The 19174-nt window shown below is 45.0% G+C and overlaps 1 protein-coding gene across 2 annotated transcripts; it reads left to right on the top strand.

Annotated features, from left to right (window-relative positions):
* Window positions 1-9576: 9576 nt before the first annotated feature.
* Window positions 9577-18650, top strand: GMNN (geminin DNA replication inhibitor). Of its 2 annotated transcripts, XM_074985880.1 has the most exons (7): window positions 9577-9646; window positions 9750-9810; window positions 13293-13388; window positions 14889-15027; window positions 16007-16089; window positions 16190-16300; window positions 18139-18650. In XM_074985880.1, exons 2-7 carry the CDS (start codon window positions 9754-9756, stop codon window positions 18331-18333), a joined length of 681 nt encoding a protein of 226 aa, XP_074841981.1. In that variant the 5' UTR covers window positions 9577-9646; window positions 9750-9753; the 3' UTR covers window positions 18334-18650. The 2 variants fall into 2 exon arrangements, with proteins under 2 accessions (XP_074841981.1, XP_074841982.1); XM_074985881.1 differs by lacking the exons at window positions 9577-9646; window positions 9750-9810 and adding an exon at window positions 9858-10055.
* The last annotated feature ends 524 nt before the right edge of the window (window positions 18651-19174 follow it).

Below are 19174 nucleotides of genomic sequence, written 5' to 3'. Positions count from 1 at the left end.
GGTTCCAGTGACTGTGGCTGACCTATACTCAACTGTTCCACCTGGGTAGGAGTCAGTTCAGTCTCTACCTGAATTTTAGAGCTGTGGACCATCTGTTGTGCCACTATTGGCTGACCTCTCGTTTTTGCAGAGGGGGGACTGCCCTCTGTCTGATCTTCTCTTCTTATGCACCTGTGACTGAGACCAGTGCCCCTGAGAGGGTGTGTGTTGGTGCTGCTCCCTACCTGCATCCTTCTTCAGAGCCACTTCCTTTGATGCTGGTCCCAGAGCTCCCTTAACAGACAAGGTGGTATTAGGTGCCGGGTCTCCAGTGCCAGAATCCAATGTGGCCAGAGAGCCACCTCCATAAGAGAAACTTAAGCCATTGCTCTCTTTCCTTAATTGTCCTAGAAGACAGTATGGAAAGATGGGAGCAGGGAACCCCTGGAATGGAAACCTACAAAACTACTAACCCTATAGCATCTCTAGTGTGGCTAACTAGATACAAGAGATATCAGAACTGCTGATCCACTTCTACAAGCAAGAGACGAGCAAGGGGAAGTTCCTGTTACCATCACTGGCAGTAAGAAGGACCTGAGCAGAGGGCAGGTTGTCTGGTCTCTTACTGGGCTCCATCAGGGTGCCACTCCAAGGGCACCCAGGCTGATCCTGTCGCTAGCAGGGCAGGGAAAATTTTTTTGGTTGCTGTGCACGTAGTTGTGCACGCACCTGATTGGAGTGCACATAATAAACACTCGAGCTGTATTAATGGTAAAAATTCACAGTGAGGATAACAGGAGAGAGAAACGAAAAACCTGATAGTACCCAGTGACTGACTCCTAGAACAGAGTTTCGTTTCTGACCTATAACAAAACCTTCCCATGTAATTGTAAAATAACAAATGATACCCAAAAGTGAAACCTGTTTCCTACTTAATTCAAGATGCTGATGGACATGCCACAACAAGGCCCAGGACCTACATCTCTGACAAATTAAAAGCCTTTAATTTGGAAACTCTGGGGAGGTCAGCAAAAGGTGGTTCTCTTCTACAGTGGAGAAGCCTCAAAGGAGGTGGACACTCAGTCACAAAATTTGTTACATGTAAGTCGGAGTCACTGTAGTATGTTGTTGTTGTTAATGATGTTCTAGGCAGGTTTTTCCTTCTATAGTCTCATCTCGGGAATGCTGGTACCCTTTGATCTGTCAGAACATCTCAGAACCCATATCTCACACACTGGTTCTCAGATGGACAGCCTGTGCAAGCACTGTGTAAGTCCTCATATAGAAATTTTGGCAGGGAACATCCTGAGGTATTCAAATGCTGGGATTATCTCTGGTAAGAACGACGGACTTCATCTAGTACTAGCCTGTATGGAACCAGTGCCTGGATGATGGCAAGCATGATAACAAAATCGAGTCTGGCGGGGGGAGTCAAAGGTTACATATTTCATATTAGGTGAATGATACTTACTGATTTTACCCTTTAAATTGTTAAAGGAATCATAATTACATAACATTAAACAGGTTTGAACATTTAACACTGACATCCTCATCCAGCTCTATCAGGGCCGATCCCCAGTCTGACACTCTTGCATGCAGCAGTTGGGGGGGGGGGGGGGGGGCCTCAAAAGACCTTAATATACCTTGCCTGTATAGGTTCTGCTAAAAAAAAAAAACTTCCCAAGGTCACAGATTCCCCAACCCTGGGACAGCTGCTACCACCGAGTGGAAACCCCCCACCCCTTTGAAACCCAGGAAGACACACTTGGGATGTCTCGCTATGGAGTAACCCCCAACCTCTTCCCTTCCCTTAGGAGAGAACTTGGAAACAAAGATGAAAAAGTAAACTGCAATCTGATAAACTGGTCTTTTGGTCGAGGAATGGATATACACAGATCTTTCTTTAGGACACAGGAATCGCATCATAGTAATTTGTTAACAAAGCAGAAGATAAAGTATACTTGGTTGCTAGGTTTTAGAAAGCTACTTTAAAAAAAACAAGGTGAGGGCACAGAGGATTACTTCTATGGCATTCAGTTTTGAAGTTAGAGTACAGGGGAGATGCACCAACCACCTGAAAAGTTCCACACCAAAATAAAAAATAACCTGATGGCATCTTGCTAAACATTTCCTTCAATTATTTTGTGGACAGGAACACTTACTGAATTTATTAAGCCTTTTCTACTGGTCAGGTGCATTTCTGTGGTTCTGCTGTACAGATTTGTATTTGGGTCTCTGGAATGGGCCTTTAGAAGACCCATTGCAGCGGTAATCTTGACAAGAATAAAAAAGCAGTCCAGTAGCACTTTAAAGACTAACAAAATAATTTATTAGGTGAGCTTTCATAGGATGGGTCTGTCCCATGAAAGCTCACCTAATAAATTATTTTGTTAAAGTGCTACTGGACTGCTTTTTTGTTTTGATCATATATATAGACTAGCACGGCTTTCTCTCAGCTACTACTTGACAATAATGTTAGTAAACAAAAAACATGGAGCTAGTTATAAAAAAAAAAAAAAAAAAAAAAAAAAAATGGGAAGAGGGAAATCACGAAAATTTCTGTGAAATTTCATTTTTGTTTAAGTTACCCTTTTGACTACTTTGCTGCTAGCTCTAGTGTCTTGTAACTTAGCACAAGATATCTCTCCAAACAGTAAATATGCTTGTTTGGGCCTTGCAATCAAAATGAGCACTTGAGCAAGGGTGGGGAAGCAAGTGATGAGGAGGGAGGTGGAGAGGGTGAGGGCAGGGCCTCAGCACTGTGTGGGGCAAAGGAATTCGGTTTTGTGGAATTAGAAAGCTGGTAACCCTACAGATCCCTAGCCACCACCCCACATGGGCTAAGTTTACACGAGAGAGTTTTGCTAACAAAACTCACGGAGCGTTCACACTTAACACTGTGTTCGACAGAACTTGGCACTCTTGTCGACAGCCTTCTACCTCTCCCCCCCTGAGGCAGAATGCCTTTCTCAACAGAACCTGTCTACAAAAAAGCTGTGTGGATACTCTGCGGGGGGCTTCCAGGTCACTGGACAGCCTTATCTGCTGTGCTTCTAGCTGGCTATTCTGTCGAGAGAGCAGCTGGGCAGTTTGGCCGTTCTCTGTCAACAGAGCGGATCAACAATGCAATCTGCTTTCGTGTGTGGCTACAATCTGTCGATAGAAGTTTTGTTGGAAGACATCTTCCACCGTAATTTCTGTTGACAGATCACTGTAGTGTAGACATAGCCCTGGTGTGCTAGCTTCCTCCTCCTGCCTCTGCACTCTGCCAGCTGGAAGCTGTCTCTCCTCTCCCCGCCCCAGCCCTGCAGATCCTGTCCATAGGAGGCCTGAATGAAAGTCAGGCCACCCCATAGAAGGTGAATGTGATCTTCCTCTCCCCAGGCATGCTGCTGCTGTTGAACACAGACAGGCAATCGGAGACATTCTCCTCTGTCCCAGCCCCGCTGGCTGATCTCAGACACATGCCCAGAAGGTGAGGCACCTTCTCTCACAGACCACTTGCCATTCCCCATGGACAAGCTGCTTTCCTGCACAGATGCACGGGCACCCTTCCTTGGCCCAGGCCTGGAAAACTCTTTGCAGGCCTGTCCTGGCCACTAGTAGACAATGAGTTGGAATCACTCCTTCGCTCCTTGAACTGTGGCAGGCCATTCGGTTCAGAGCTCTACACATTTCAGGGTTCCCTGCCCCCATCTTGGGTCACCCCTTCGTGAGTTTCCTTAACCCTTAGCTCTGCCACTCTCTTTCTCTCAGTTGTTCCCATCCTTTAATCTCAATTCAGTTTCCAGGCACTGCCGCTTCACAGTGGAGTTGCTGAGCAGGGATGCAGACTCACAGGCCGATGCCCCCTGCACCCCACGATTCCTGGAAGAATCCCTTCAGTGTGCCAGACTCCTTGTGGGTTGCGTGTTCCTGGGGGTTAGGCTGTAGGACCCTCCACCCTCTGGGACTAATGCCAATGGACTCCCAGGAGTAACCCCTCCTTGTTTGTGACACCCACTCTTTGAGGACCATGACCTCTTGGGTTCAGTCACAGACCCCTCTGCCTCAGGGAACTGCACTTCACTGCCCTTCAGGACACCTGGGTCTCGCTGGCCTCCCTCTTTCCTCCTGTGCCCCAGACACTTACTGCCAGATGCTCCATCCCCAGGGTGCAGTACATCCCACCTCTGCCACCAGCTGTAAAAGGGTTCAGGAGTCCCCTGGCTCTGCACCCATGTCTCAGCCAACCAATGCTGGCCTCTTTCCGGTTGGGAGAGGAAGGAAAGAGACTCGGAACTCAGTGTAGAGCAAAGAAAATGCAGTAAGTCTTAGGGGACCCTGACCTTGTGCTCCCATCTCCCAGCTCTTCCCACCAAGGATCCCTCCCAGCTCTCAGAGGATCCCTCCCCATGACCCCAGCTCTAGGGCCGCCCCCCATGTGTCCCAAGGGGCTCTTTCCCTGTGGCTGACTTACATGCACTGAGCACTTGGCATTGCAGCTGCTCAGGGCCAGTTTCCCAATGTGGGAGTAAGAGATGTGCAGGGGAAAGTGATGAAAGGGGCACAATGAAGGGTTAGGGGCACATACTGGAAGGGCAGGGCTTGGGGCACAGACATGAAGGGCAGGATTGGGACAAAGGTGGCACTGTGAAGATGCTGGGGCAAAGGGAGCACAATGCAGGGATCCGAGGTGCAGTGTTGGAGTGAGGATGTAGGCTGGGAGCAGGGATTAGTGGCAAAGGGGGTGCAGGATAGGGATGCAGAATGTAAAGAGCAAATGGGGGCCAAAGGCAATAGGGGGCACCATACCCACAGGGGTCACCATTATACAAGTTTGCCCAGGGTGCCATTTTCTTAAGGCTGGTGGTACTCTATGGACCATAAGTGAGTGCTACCCAGACCATACAGTGTGGGAACCTCTGAGATATAGACCATAAAAGTAATCGGATAGAAATGGCTTTTGGTCACTACTTATCCAGGCTAGTTAGGTTCAGAGATCTGGGTCTCAACTCTGAAATCAGCAGGACCAAAGGAAGTTTCACACAGGTGCAGTAGTCACACAGAAAGTTGCAACCTTGTGAGCCCTAGAAATTATTATAAATCAGATATTAAAACATCCCCTCATCCATCCAGACCTAACTGCTTCTCTTGTTATGTCCTGTAAAATAGATTACAATATTTATCATTTGCCACAAGTTTTAAAAAGCCTAGAAAATAAATGCCTTCTCTCTGGCAATCAAAAACTGGATGAGCTCAATGGGAAAATTTGGTGTCTTTGTTTGTTTGAAATCTACAGAATTGCAAATGGTCATAGCTATTCATGAGTTCCAATCCAGAGTTCCAAGCTCTCTGAAACAAACAAGATGAAATCCAGTAAGACAGTTCAACTTTGGAAGGAGAAATACAGCTAAGACTGAGCATGACTGTTTAAAAAAGGTCACTTCTATTTTGAAACTAAGCTTCTGTGCTCAGTGGTCTAAATTTATAATTATGCCATCTAAGACCTTTCAGTGTTGTTTCTGGTGCAATTACAATATTTTCAACAATTAAATCCTATCAATTAGCTTCTGATGTAGGAAAATATATGGTGAAAGGATTCTTTACAAATCCTTCAAATGGAAGAGAAAGGAAACTCACACTGAAGCATGAGGGTGCATAATAACAAATGTTCTTCAGCTGGTTAAAGGGAAGGAGTGGCTCTATTGTTATCAACACTTGGACAGCATACTAAAGGACAGGTTAAAAGGATAAATATGAAAAATTTGAATTTATCAAATAGCAGCCTTCTTTCATTACAACTCACTCTAATTACCAGCATTTTGAAAAGAAGTTACAAAACTTTTCAGAGAGAATGTCTCCTGATATTTTAATTCTTTTTTATAAATGCAAAAAAGCTTTACAGAAGTGCGAGTATCAACAATGTTGAATTTGAAAAGATACATATACACTGCAATTTTATATTTATTGTCAGAAAATATTTCTATAGCACAATTAAAAAGTACGTGCATATTACAGATTCCCTGCCACAAACATACAAACTAAGGCTATGTCTATGCTGCATAAAGTCAAATTAAAGGCAGTTATATCGATTTTTACAATGTCACTCTCTTCACTGTAAATACCATTAGGTTAATTTTAGGGAGTGCTAAGATCAATATTATAACCGCATCAAAAGTGACCCGATGTAGCGTCCAGTTCGAATTTAAAAGTTCAATTTAATGCTAGCGTGCAAATGCCATGCCTTTAAATTGTCTTTATTGGCCTCCAGAGATCCTGTATGTATCTCACAATGCCCCATGGTTGTCTGCTCTGACTACTTCAATCTCTGCTGCGCTCCAGGTGCACATGAAGTAGCTCACAAGAAACCCATGAATTTAAATTCATCACCAGAAAGCCTGGGAAATTTAAAGGGCACCTGGAAACCAGAATTCCTGTTAGCTATTGCATCGCATTGCATAGATAGCCGTCACATTGGTAGCCATTGCACTGGTAGCCATGCCTTGCCATCATGAATACTCAGGATCGCAAGAGAGCTTCAGCACGGACACACAACAAGATCCAGGATCTCCTTGCTGTTTGGGGAGAGGAGTCAGCGGCAGGCAGACTTTGAGTGTCCAAGCCAAATGTGGACATATGTGAAAAGATTTTGCATAGGATGATCAACAGAGGTTACTCCCGGGATGCACAGGAATGCTGGGTGAAGGTGAAAGGCTCATCACAAAGTCCAAGAAGCCAGCGAGTGATCCGGGTCTTCTCTAAAGATGTGCTGATACTATGAACAGCTGGATGAGATTCTTTGGGAGGGACCTGACCATTATACCCATTCTTAATTTGGATTCCTCAGGAAGCCCCTTTTCCAAAGTCTGGGGTGAGCCAAGAGGAGCTGAGCCTGGGCATGGGCAGGAGGAAGAGGACAATGGAGAGGAGGACAGGGGCATCCAGCAGGGCCTGAGGAAGGTGTTCCCGACAGCCCAGAGCTCTTCACCCTTGACCTCAAGCCAGTCCCTTCGATGTTGATCCCTGAAACTCCGAGGCCCAGCTGTTCTGGTGAGCGTTTTTTCTGGAATGCTACAAGCGGGTTGTGGCTGGGTTTAGGTGAAGATATTCTATGGATCTATGCCCTCAGAAAAGCATGCTAATATTTCTGGGGGTGGAGCACTTATCCTTTTTGGAGATCTCCACAAAGGCCTCATCCAGGTACTCTTGTATTTTTTTCCATGAGGTTTTTTGGCAGGCCTGACTTACTGCAGCTTCCACAATAGCACACCTTGCCATGACAGGCAACCAGACAGCAATCTGGTATCATGGAGTACGCAGCTGTGCAAAGCTTGTTTCTGCCCAACTCACATCTATCACTGGCTGTTTGTACCCTTAATGAAAACACAAATGGTCTGGATAAGTGATGGCATGGGATAGTGCTCATGCAGTTGAACGTGGATAAGGCAATGGAGACGCGCTAAGTTGGCACGGAGAAATGGTAAGTCGAATACTTGGAACATTTGTGAACAATTAACTTTGAATTTATAAGATTGAGGTTAAAAAGTTGAATTTTATTAAAAATTGATTTTACTGCATATGGTAGATGTAGTCTCAGGCCTAAGCCTGGAAAGACCTGTATAGTAAGGTCCTCACATTCGCAAACTTAATGTTCACAAGTTCAATTATTGTTGAGCAGCTGCTTGAAGCTGCTGCCTCTCGGGGCTCCAGTGGGGAGTGCCAGCAGCTGCCACTTTCCAGGGCTGGGAGTGCTGGCAGCTGCCTCTTCCCCAGGGCTCTGAGCCTGTCCCCCCCCCCATTCTCCCCCCGCCCACTTTTTGCGAAAATCAGCATTTGTGAGGGTTCTGAACACGGCACCCTCTGGAACATTGAGACTCTACTGTACATGTGCTAAATTTTAAACTAAATAGTTCCATTGAAGTCCATGATACTTCTCAGTGTAAAGCAGAGGTGGGGAACCTTTTTTGGATTGGGGACCACTGACCCATTCCAAATCAAGTTGCGGGGCCATACACAAGTAAGAAGCATTGACCTGGCCCCCAAGTGAAAAGCCAAGGGGGGAAAAAAAGAGACACCTCGCCTCACTCCTCTCCAGCCCCAGCCCCCATGCTTGCTGGGAACGGGGCAAATAGCCTTTGGGACAAGGCTTACCCCCTGGCCAAATTTAGCTCTTTTGGGAGCCTGAGGATAGTGGAGTTTGTGGGGCCCTCAGGCTCTGGTGTAGGGCCAAATATGACAGCGTCAGGCCCCTAAGGCAAAGGTGAGCAAACTTTCTAAATTGGGCCCCTCTTTTCATTCCTGCAATTAGCAGCCCCCTACCCCAACACATCTAATGTAATCCAAATCAATAGACATTTCAGTTATGTTCATATGAAAAAAAATACTTTCAGGATGTGTAAGAAAATAAGTATGTAGAACGTCAACTCTATCAATGGGTTTATAAATATGAATACTCATACATAAAAACAGTAAAATATCAACATTTTTAATGAGAAGGATGAAGCTGACACCTAGCAGCTGATTGTACTGTACCCTCCTTATGAAATTTAATGCCCCCTCCAAGGGGACCTGCCTGCCACTTTGCACACCTCTGACCTAAGGGACACAGCAGCCAAATTGTGGTTTACCTGTTATTTAGGTTACTGCTCACCTACTTAGTTGGGTTCCTGGTTTACTTCACTGCTGAATTTTTGTTAATAAACTTTACTCTTTGTCCTAGTCATTGGTTTGTGTTTTCATTAAGGGTACAAACAGCCAGTGATAGATGTAAGTTGGGTAGAAACAGGCTTTGAACAGCTGTGTACTCCAGACAGTGATCAGGAAGCCCTAACACGGTGGCTTCATTTCTGGTGTGACTTCTGTGGAGTTGAAGCCCCAGGTCCCGGTGCAAGTCTCTGTGGGGTTAAAGTTGCATGTCCCAGCAGGGCAAAAGCCAGGAGTCCCTCACTCCAAAGACCTCCCCCACTGCTCCCTTGTCCTCCTGGAGATCCACACATTATGTTTTGTGCCAAGTCCATAAAAGTTTAATCTGGCCTATTAGTGGGCAGCACTGATGAGGCTGGGGGAACAGAACGGAGGGGGAGACCAGAACAGACAGACTCGCGCTCTCAATCTCAGGAGCGCACTTTAACTGTGATTTCAGGGGCACCTGAGGCACCTGAAGACACTAGGCTTTTCCCAGTAATAACTTTCAGGAGCTGGCTGACAGGAGCTCTGTGTCCCTTGAATGCCTGCAGAAAAGGGAGAACTATCTACGCGCAACGGGACCTGGCCGTACAAAAGGACAGATTTAACGCCCCCCTGCAATTTGAGGGGGGGGGGGGCAGGCGCAGGCGCAGGCCTGGCTTATGACTTAGCCCAGGTGAAACACACCCCGGCCCCCTCCCAGCCTCGTCCTCACTCCCTCCCTCCACCAATCGCCAGCCCAGTATTCCTCCACCGCCCACCCCCAGCAAGGCCCCGCCCCTTCTCGGGCTGCGGACGTAGCCGGGCTGCGCGCGGCCAAAAAAAAGAGAGACCCCGGACCCGCGAGCGGCGCGAAAACGCACGTTTTTCCAACGAGGCCGCGCCCCCTGCGCCGCGCGGGGCACCACGGGAAGGCAGGCGGTGACGTGAACGAGGCGGGTATTTATAGCTCGGCGCGCGTGCGGCCTGATGGGTTTGGCTTCCTGGCGGCAGGAGCAGGGTGAGTGTGGGGCGTAGTAGCCTGGGTGGGAGGCCGCCTTTGGCTCGGGTGCCCGGCCCTGCGCGCCCCCTAACCCCCGTCTCCTGTGTCTATGTCCCCGCAGCGCGATGGAGTCCCGTGCGAAGCAGCCGCTGGATGCGGGGAGAGCCGCCGGCCCGGGGAAGGTCTGTACCCGCCTTGGGCGCGCTCCGGTCTCCGGGCTGCCGTGTCCAGGCGCGTAAAACCGCTTGGCTGCGGTGACTGGCAGGCTCGGGGCGGGCCCCGCGTGTAGCGCGGCGCTTTCCAGCCACCCGTGTGCGCTTGCGGGCGCGAAGGGTCCTTGCCCTCAGCGTGAGAAGTGTCCGATCCATGCGCCCCCGCTGGGCCTGCCCCCGTGCCGAAGAGGGAGCAAGTAAGCTGCTGCGTCCTGGTACGCAAGTAGCTGTCCGGGGTCTGAGCTTTGATTCAGCCTTCTTCACCTTTTCCTCCAGCATGTGCACCCATCGCTCCTGCCCTGTGTTTGTGCTTATTGTCTCTACAGCTCCCATTCGACCTGGAACAGGAGTAGACCAGGACAGGGTTGTCATCTGGGATTGCACCAGTGTAGCTGTCCACAGGCAGACTGGAACCTGGGGCCTCTGGTGCTTAATGCAGGCACCCATACAGCTTCAGCTACAAGCTGGCTGGCTCTCAGCTTTGGCTGTAGAAGACACTTATTTTCTCTCTGTGAAGTGGTCTGGGTGATGCTACATGGGACAGTAAACCATGTAGATGTGTGTAGGTTACACCAGCTTCTAGCATGCCTTTTTCCTGCCACCCCTTACTTCACCCTGCACATGCCCAGTTTCCTGTCCTACTTTGCCTTCTACATTCTACCCTCTGTGTACATTTCAAACTTGCATGGTGTGTAGTTAGTCTTAAATCCAAATCTAAAATAAGTGGCTTTTTTATGCTGAAAAGAAGAGTGGAGCCACACTACCTCAGATGTCTGAGGTAATCAGGGGAGTAATTGAATTTCATACTGTTCAATAACTGCTTTTCTGAAAGGTCACTTATGTACTCATAACAAATACCAAGCTTCCCTGAGAGCCTATAGTCTTGACTTTATTTGGTGTATTGTCTCAAGCCTTAAATGACTCCTTTTGAGGATTGGGTAGGTGTAAAAGTGAAAGAAGGTGGTGTAAAAGTCATGGAGAAATAATAGATGGTAGAAGAGCTGTTCTAATACCCTGCCCTCCCCCTCCCCCCCAAAAAAAAATTACAGGAACTTTAGAGCTGCTAGTAGTGTTGTAGGGTCGGGGCTGTCTCTGTGGTGTGCAGGGTCCAGGACAACCCACCTCTTCACTCTCACACATATCATGGCAGTACTCCTCAGATTAGCAGGGTGTCTGGTGCTAGTAGCAGGGGTTATGTGCTTCTTCCCTCATTCTCTCCTCCAAGCCCCCTCGCCCATGTTACATGGCTGGGAGAATGAGCTAGGGCAAGGTTGGTCAGCTTCCTGCTGCTGGTGTGTGTGGAGGGGTGAGCCCAATCCGTCCTGTGAGCAGCAGGTCCCTGTTAATTCAGCAGGCCCAAGGTAATTCCCTCACATTGTCCTATCAACAGGGTGAGTCTGTAGGATGCAAAGACTAATTCCATACCCTTAAAAGAATAGAGTGAGTCAAATGAAACATTCCAGTTGATTGAAAATTATTTGATATGTGCATAAGTTAGGCCCTTACAATTTCACAGCTCTGTTTAATTAAAGGTGGGGGGGAAAGATGGGTGTCAAACCTGTTGTAAGGGGGTCATGGGATTGCCACCCTCACTTCTGTGCTGACTTCAGAGATGGGCCAACCAAAATACCCACCCTTCTCACAGGCAGTGAAATAAACACTACTTCCCTGTGAACCATCTCCTTGCTCATAGGAGCACCTCATCAAAGGGGGCTCTATAGGTCCATTTGTGCTGTGGAAGGACAGGATCTGTTGCTCCTTTGCATACTGCTCTGGCAGTGACAGAGGGTGACCAGACCCACCTCCATGTGCTCCACTTCCCTGCTTCAGGCATGTTGTCTGGGACTGAGGACCCTGCAGTTGGAGATTTGGAGTTGTATCATATCTGCCTGGTGTTTCTGGGCGCACCCCATCAAAGGGGGCTTAATAACCCTGACTTGGCAGGGGAAGGACAGGACAAGCTGAGCTTGTGCAGGGGTTATAGAGCTCTCTGCAGCTGTGCAAAGAGGGCAAGTGTTCTTTCCCAAACTAGCCAGGACTAGCAGCTGGGAGCCCCTAACTGACATTCCCAAAAGCAAAGAGGGAGATCAGACTCACCTCTTGGAACCTCCTGTGGCTGCAGGAAGCTCTGCTGTTGCCTTCAGAGTCTAGCTCTGAAGGCAGCACAGAAGTGAGGGTGGCAATCTTTCATGTGACCCATCTCCTTTTGGGCTGGGACCCCAGGGTTACAAGACCATATAATTTTAGGTTTAAGCAGCTGAAAATGTGAAACTTACCAATTTTCAAATCCTAGGGCTGTGAAATTTGTCATAATGGTCAGTGCAATTGGCAGGCTCCTATACATAATGCTTGTTCTTGGGTTCATCTTAACTACCATGTGGCTGTGATCTTATTTTAGAGTGTTAGCTGAGTCTTTTCTGGATGCTTCTCTGGTTATCTCAAATGTTAAGAACAATGGGTTAACTTAAGCACCTTGGCATAGTATTAAAATATATTTAACCTGGGGAGTATTGACCAATCATCTTCGCTAGCTGAAAATAGTGTCTAATGCTGGTTCCCACAGTACTTTGGCATTTGTTCTCTAGTTCAACAGCAAGATAATCGGCAGCAGGAATTTTACCGTGGGAAAGGTGAACTCTCGTCATGTGAAGTACAGTGTGAATCAGTAACTTTCTCACGCTTGCACAGTATTGTGTTCTTGATATCCCTGTTTGTTTACCATTGTTTGCTGTCCAATGGTGGCAGTGTAACTAATGATTTAAAAAGCTTTAATGCAGGAAATAGGTATTGAGCTAGGACAAGAAAAGGTGATAAATATTCTTTTCCACAAAACAATAGTCTTCCTGGATCAGTGTGTTATGCCCCAAGCAAGGAAATTCCAGACACTTCTTTGATGAATGGTTGAAGCAGAAGTTCTGTTAAATGATTCAGGGGTTGTATGTATTTATGTATAATGAAGAGTAAAAGACTTGCATAATTACCTATGCAGCTTTTTCTAGTTGTTCAAACTGGTGAAATCACTTTGAACCAAAAAAACAAAACAGCCAGCACCTGAAAACAGTCAAAGCACATAAGCATTCTTCTGTAGTGAATGATGGGTAGCATAACTTGTAAGATTAAACCAAACACTTACCTTAAAAAGTACTCAGGGTCTCATTTACACTACATAATGGAACATTTTAAACAAGTCAGGGAACAGCTATATTCAATCTAACCCAATTCACTGGATTGGTAAGTCATATGCAGGTATTCAGCCTTGTATAGAACAGTTAAAATGTAACTTTGCTACAAATACAAACTAAACCATCACTATAGTGTGGGGGAATGGGACTCTAAATTAGATTGAAACTGTTTGTTAATCCTGTCCTAGGAAAGACAAGTGTATAATTACCTTAATGTGGAATGAAAAACTTTGTAAATTCAAATCCTTTTGTATTAACTTTTTTTTAAAGAAGTACTTCACAAGCCATGCAAGTTCAGCCCCAAGACGGACTCTTAAAATGATTCAGCCTTCAGCAGCAGGCTGCCTTGTTGGCAGGATAAATGGAGTAAGTATTAAGATACAATAACTCTAGGTCTATTACAGTAACCCAATCATGTGGCTTTTTTAAAAAGCAGTTATGTAGCACTTTAAAGACTAACAATGATTTATTACATGATGAGCTTTCATGGGAAAGACCCACTTCAGATCTAGAGCCTTACCAGAACAGACTCAATATATGTCAGAGCTCCAAAAATTATCAAGGTTGGCAAATCAGATAGAAGAGCAGAGACATGGGGTGGGGGAATTAAGTGTTACATCAAATATCAAAGTATGTGAAAGAGCCCTTATAATGGGTCAGCTAACTGCTGTCCCTGTTCAGAACTAACATTCATATTGGACACATTAACATGTGGCTTGAACATTCACTCTGTAGACAGTTGTTAGTCTCTTTTTCTCCAGAACATGAACTCTAAGGTCTTTAACAGAATGTCCCACTCCATTAAAGTGCTGGCTGACAGGTTTGTGTATATGGAGATTTTTTGTCTGCTCTGTGTCCGTTCATTCTTTGCTGAAGAGTGTTTACAGTTTGCACAATATACATAGGGTGTGGGCATTACTTGCACAGGATGGCATATGTGACATTGAGGAATAGGAGAATGTGCCCCGCTTCTGTAATGTGGTTAGGTCCAGTGATGGTATCTCCAGACGGGACAAAGCTGGCAATGGGGATTCTTGCTAGGAAAAGTTCCAGGATTAGTATTGATGGGGTATAGCCTGTGGCTGCTAGTGAGAATAAGATTAGGAGGTTGTTTACAGGAGAAGGCCTGTCAGGTAGGGCCTTTTGGAGTGTGGCATGCTGTTAATGTAGAAGGTCTTAACATGCTACAATCATGTCATAAATTGCATATAATGGTTACAAGTACTGTAAACAGTACTTAAACTTGGCATAAATATTTCAAATGCTTTGAAAGCACTTCAGAAGAAATGGTTGGTCATCACACTTATAGTACTACTACTACTACTACTACATGAAAGCTGACTGGACTGAGAATATTTTGTGAGGTTAAGCTTTGCTCCAGGAAATCTGGAGGTGAGTTGGCAAGAAACATTGCCACGTTTGATATAAAGACAACCTTCATGCCCCCTAAGTAAAGGGGAAACACCATACATTGCTGTCAGAGTATTTGACTATTGGTGTCCAAAAGAAACTAAATAGATCACCACATGGCTGTGCTGCATGCACCACCCCCCAAACCAAACGCCACCCAGGTTACTTGATGGAGCTGCCCTGTGGCTAGAGTCACTGCTGCACAAGCTGCCCTGTGCTGGAGTCGCAGCTGCATGAGCCCCAGGAGTCAGTAGCTTGGAGTCATGCTGCTGCCATGCACGTGTCCCACCAAGGGGTGTGGGACCTGTGTGTGGACTGGTAGAGGGGTGCCTTGTGTAGTTCCTTGAAGCCATGTTTTGGCACGCATTCGTCTTAGACGGCTTTGTAAGTGAATGGAGACATGTCATTTCTCCTTAAATATGTACATCTTAGAAAACCCAATTTGCTGTATTACAGCCTGCTAAATGTTCAATCAAAAGGAAACTTTGGAGTGATCCGCTAGCTGCAAAGACATGCAAAGCTGAGGTGGTAGGCTCAGAACAGGAAAACGAAAACCTACAAGGAGCCACTCAAGCTGTGGATCTCATGGTAAAAAGTATGTTGCCTTATTTTATACTTCAAACAATATGCCATTGTGGGCAATGTTGCATGTATATCTTGATGCTACTTGGTTTTGGTATGCTACTAAAGGCAAGTAATGGGCTTAAAATTGTTAAATTAGGACCTGCCAACATTAGGTAGCAAAGCTTACTCATTTTAATTATCATTCACACAGATCTACATAGAAGTTTCATGGTTTTACGCTCTCCCTGAAGGTTGACTTGGCCAGCGATAGTGAGGCACAGTGGTTTAAATGTCAGGTGCTATATTTTAACTTGACCTGAACTATATTCACTGTATTACCACTTGCCAACCAGATTAGCTACTTCTGCAATGAATAGTGGCAGCACAGTAGGCTCACTACAAGTAGCAAAAGCTGACAGCTTCGAGGACACCAAGCACACAGCTAGAAACTAGATATTTCTCATTAATATAGAACAGTAGTTCTTAAAGACTGACCCTGTGGGGTTTATGCCCAATATACCTTGGGGCTGTTTTGCAGTGCATGTTGTAACATTCTTGAAGAGGCTTCAGAAAATGTGTTCACATAACTACTGAACTATAGTAAACTCTGGCAGCCCTGGGACTGGGAGTTTGCTGGATATTCAAATAGTCTGGATAACAGAGGTATACCTAGCAATGCATAATGCTAAAGACAAACAAGATCAGATATTAAACAAACATATGCAGAGTAATTTGTTTTACATACAGCAGTAGTACTGTAAACTTACGCTGTATTTGTATTTTCACTAGACTATGCTTTATGGAAAATGTAACTAAAACATTATGGTTAAAATGCTGCTTATTTGAGAGTTCTGGATAATAGAATGCCAGATATGAAAGCTTACTGTAGTATAACCCTGAATTTGATCCAACAGTAAAAATCATGTCTCAACTAACAAATGTCATTTGTTAACTACTTTAGCAGGTCAGAATGGGTTGTAGAATAATCTATTTTTTAATTCCCCCTACAGAAGATCCTCCTTCTCGCTACTGGAAGGAAGTGGCTGAAGAAAGGAGGAAGGCACTCTATGAAGTGCTTCAAGAAAATGAAAAGGTAGTTAATTAGGTTAAATGCCTTTATTTCCCTTGACTAGTCCCTATATACAACTTGTTTGTTTTTTTTTTTTTTTTTTTTTTTATTTTTCCTCCCTTAGCTTCACAAAGAAATTGAACAGAGAGATAGTGAAATTGCCCGTCTAAAAGAAGAGAACGATGAATTAGTACTACTTGCAGAACATGTGAAGTACATGACAAACATGATTGAGGTAAATGTGCATAACTTTTCAATCAAGCATTACACATCACTGAATCAAATGATAACTTTTTAAATATGGATTACATTTGCACTCTGTCTAGAAAAATTGCGATTCTGTGGTAAGTAAGCTGCAGATGCTGGCTCAGGAATGGTGCTGGGCACTTCATGTCTCAATTTAGGTCAGTTGCTTAAGCTATCTTGTATTTATCAGTTTGCCCAACTCATGTAAAAAGTTCTTATAAGGAAACATGGAGTTTCTGAGCTTAGGCACATAGGGGAAGAGAACACTGTATTGGAAGGCAGTAGCCACCATCACATGTAGGCAGAATGAGCTGAGGAGAAGGCAGGAGGAACTTTGCATAAAAGGCAGACAAGACCTCACACTCAATGATTAAGATCAGACTGGGCTGTGTCAGAACTTCTTGCCTTGAAAAGATCCCTGATTTTTTTTTTGTTAAATGCCTGGTTTATTTTCTTAATCTTGTTCCATGTCTCTTGCCATTCGCCAAAGGAATTAAATCAGGAGCCAGAATACCCAAAGTGAAACTCTAGGGGGAGCATGCAGCATGGGGCTCAGGGCTTGAGACACTGGATTTATAGATGAAGGTGGTCAGACTTGCTGGACTCTCAACCCAAGAAGGGGCTTTCGGACACGATCTGATCCTGTGTGCCTTAGCCAGAATCTGTAGGTAGATACTACCAAGGCATAGGAAGGTTCAGAAGCATATATGGCCTGGGGTTGAATCTACTTTCAATCTGCTTCATGATGACTGGGTCACATTAGAACAGTAACTGTTTAGCCAGGTGCTGTGGCTCTTTTTATGCAAAAGATAAATTGCTGGTGATTGAGAAATTTTGGACTCCTGACAGGAATGGCTTCCACGTGAAGTTAGGAAATTATTCATTTAGCTAATGGAGATGTTGTCTTTATAGGTGCACCTCTAGCTTCAGCAAGTCCTGTGGCACTTTTTGCTCCAAAAAATCTATTTGCCTATAAGGTGCCACAGGACTTCTTGGTTTGTGTTTTGTGTATACAGACTAACACAGCTGCCCCCCTCATACCTATAAAGAGGTGTTTTGTGCTGCATAAGACTGGACTCCCAACCTAAAATTTTTTAACTTTTAGAAGCCTGGTCTGAACACTTGCACTGACATAGCTAAAGGAGTCTTGCCCACATTGATTCACCATCAGTATAGCCTGTAGCTGTGAATTTACCAGTCTCTCTTAGCTGAAGAGGTGGGTCTTGCCTACAAAAGTTCATGATGGGAGTAAATTATCAGAAATGATAGGACTAGGTTGGCATTATTCATAATGCAATACTTAAATTTCCTCTCTAAACAGCTCCAGATTTGAGATTCTGACTCTTAAGTGCTCAAACTGGGTCTCTTGCCTGCTTTAAAGAAAAAGGGACTCCTTAGTAACTCGGACAAATTGTTTTGGGTTACCTAAATCTTCAAACTTTGCAATTTCCTGCCCTATAATCAAGAATGAACATGTCAGTACTGAGCTTTTGTTTCTGGCTTAGCAGCTGTGAAACTGTTTAATCCCAACAGTCCCTTAACCAACAGATGAACTTTGTGGTAAAATAGATTTGGCTTCAGATACCTAGAAACCTTGGAAGACTGTGTCCTCAGGTCAAATGCAATTTGCCAATTGACTTTAAGTGTGGGGGGCGGGGCCAGGGAAGCACGAGAGCTGCTGCTTTTAGGAGGTGGGCTTTGTCATTTGGAAGGATGGCTTTGTCACTTGAGGTTGTAAGTGATCAGTAAAATGAAATACACTTAGACTAGGAACTCTAAACATTGATATTTGTATGGAAATAAATCTTTTTTTTGGGTATCTTGTAGAGACTAACTGGGCAGGCACCTGATGGCCTTGAGTCACTGAAAAACCTAGACTTGGAAGAATTTGAGAAAGAAGATGAAGAGAGTGGTACTGAGGATGATATAGATCGTGATTCTGAAGAACTGCCTTCACAGGCTTCATGTGATTCTGGAGGGGATGCCACAGACTCTTCTGGAAAGAGAAGTAGAAGTTTGTGAAATGGCTTGGCAAACTTGAGTGGCCAGTGTGAATGTGGCTTTCCATTTTAATTGCTAAATGACTGTCGGAAGAACACTGCCAAACTTTACCTCAGATACAAAAGTTGCAAGTCTTGTGGAGGCTTTAAAAGTTCGCAATGTGTTTTAACTAATATGTAGCATTGGAAATAGCTGTATACTATCTAAACAAGGTATTACAGACTGAATGTGGTCACTTCCATAAAATAGAAATACTGTGTATTTCTAACTTGTGTAAATAGTATCTGCTTTGACATGAGAGTGTGTATTTGACAAATAAACTAAATTCTACCAAAACACTCTGCCTCTTATAACTTGATGACTAGGGGACAGACTGCCAAGGTCCCTTTAACCTAGGAGATGTAAAAGTGTGGCAGTCACTGGAGAAAAAAAACCAGACTATACTGCATAAACATTGAAGTAATGATAGTTAAAATGTGTCATGGAACTGTTCCATATAGTGCAAATTCAAATACTAAACTACAGGTGTTAGAACATGTTCTGTTTCAAATGACAAAGACAAATCTCTAGGCAATCTTTTCTAGGTCAGTTGTGGATATGTGGGGGTAGAGTGGAATGTATACATGGGCTATTAAGGTCTAGCTATGGCAGTTCTCTTCTGCCTGTAGAAGGGCTTGGAGGCATCAGGCTACACTAGCATGAGTTTCTTTTGCATTATTACTTATCTATGCTGTATAGAATAGGACTGTCATTTGGGCATGGAGTGAGTTCCCAGCAAAATAGCCATTTGGGGAACATCTTAGATGGTGGTAAACTAATCTGTCCACAGCTTTGTCCTCTGTTTCTGGCACGCTAAACTGTG

This window comes from Carettochelys insculpta, chromosome 2, assembly GCF_033958435.1.
Source record: "Carettochelys insculpta isolate YL-2023 chromosome 2, ASM3395843v1, whole genome shotgun sequence".
NCBI lineage: Eukaryota > Metazoa > Chordata > Testudines > Carettochelyidae > Carettochelys > Carettochelys insculpta.
This window is presented reverse-complemented; position numbering and strand designations above follow the sequence as displayed.

What these genes read in the sequence shown, in the direction of transcription:
- GMNN (XM_074985880.1), top strand. Translation starts at nt 9,754, where the DNA reads ATGGAGTCCCGTGCGAAGCAGCCGCTGGATGCGGGGAGAGCCGCCGGC. An exon ending in TTGTTGGCAGGATAAATGGA is followed by an intron (nt 13,389 to 14,888) that starts GTAAGTATTAAG and finishes GCTGTATTACAG; the next exon opens with CCTGCTAAATGTTCAATCAA. An exon ending in ACATGACAAACATGATTGAG is followed by an intron (nt 16,301 to 18,138) that starts GTAAATGTGCAT and finishes GGTATCTTGTAG; the next exon opens with AGACTAACTGGGCAGGCACC.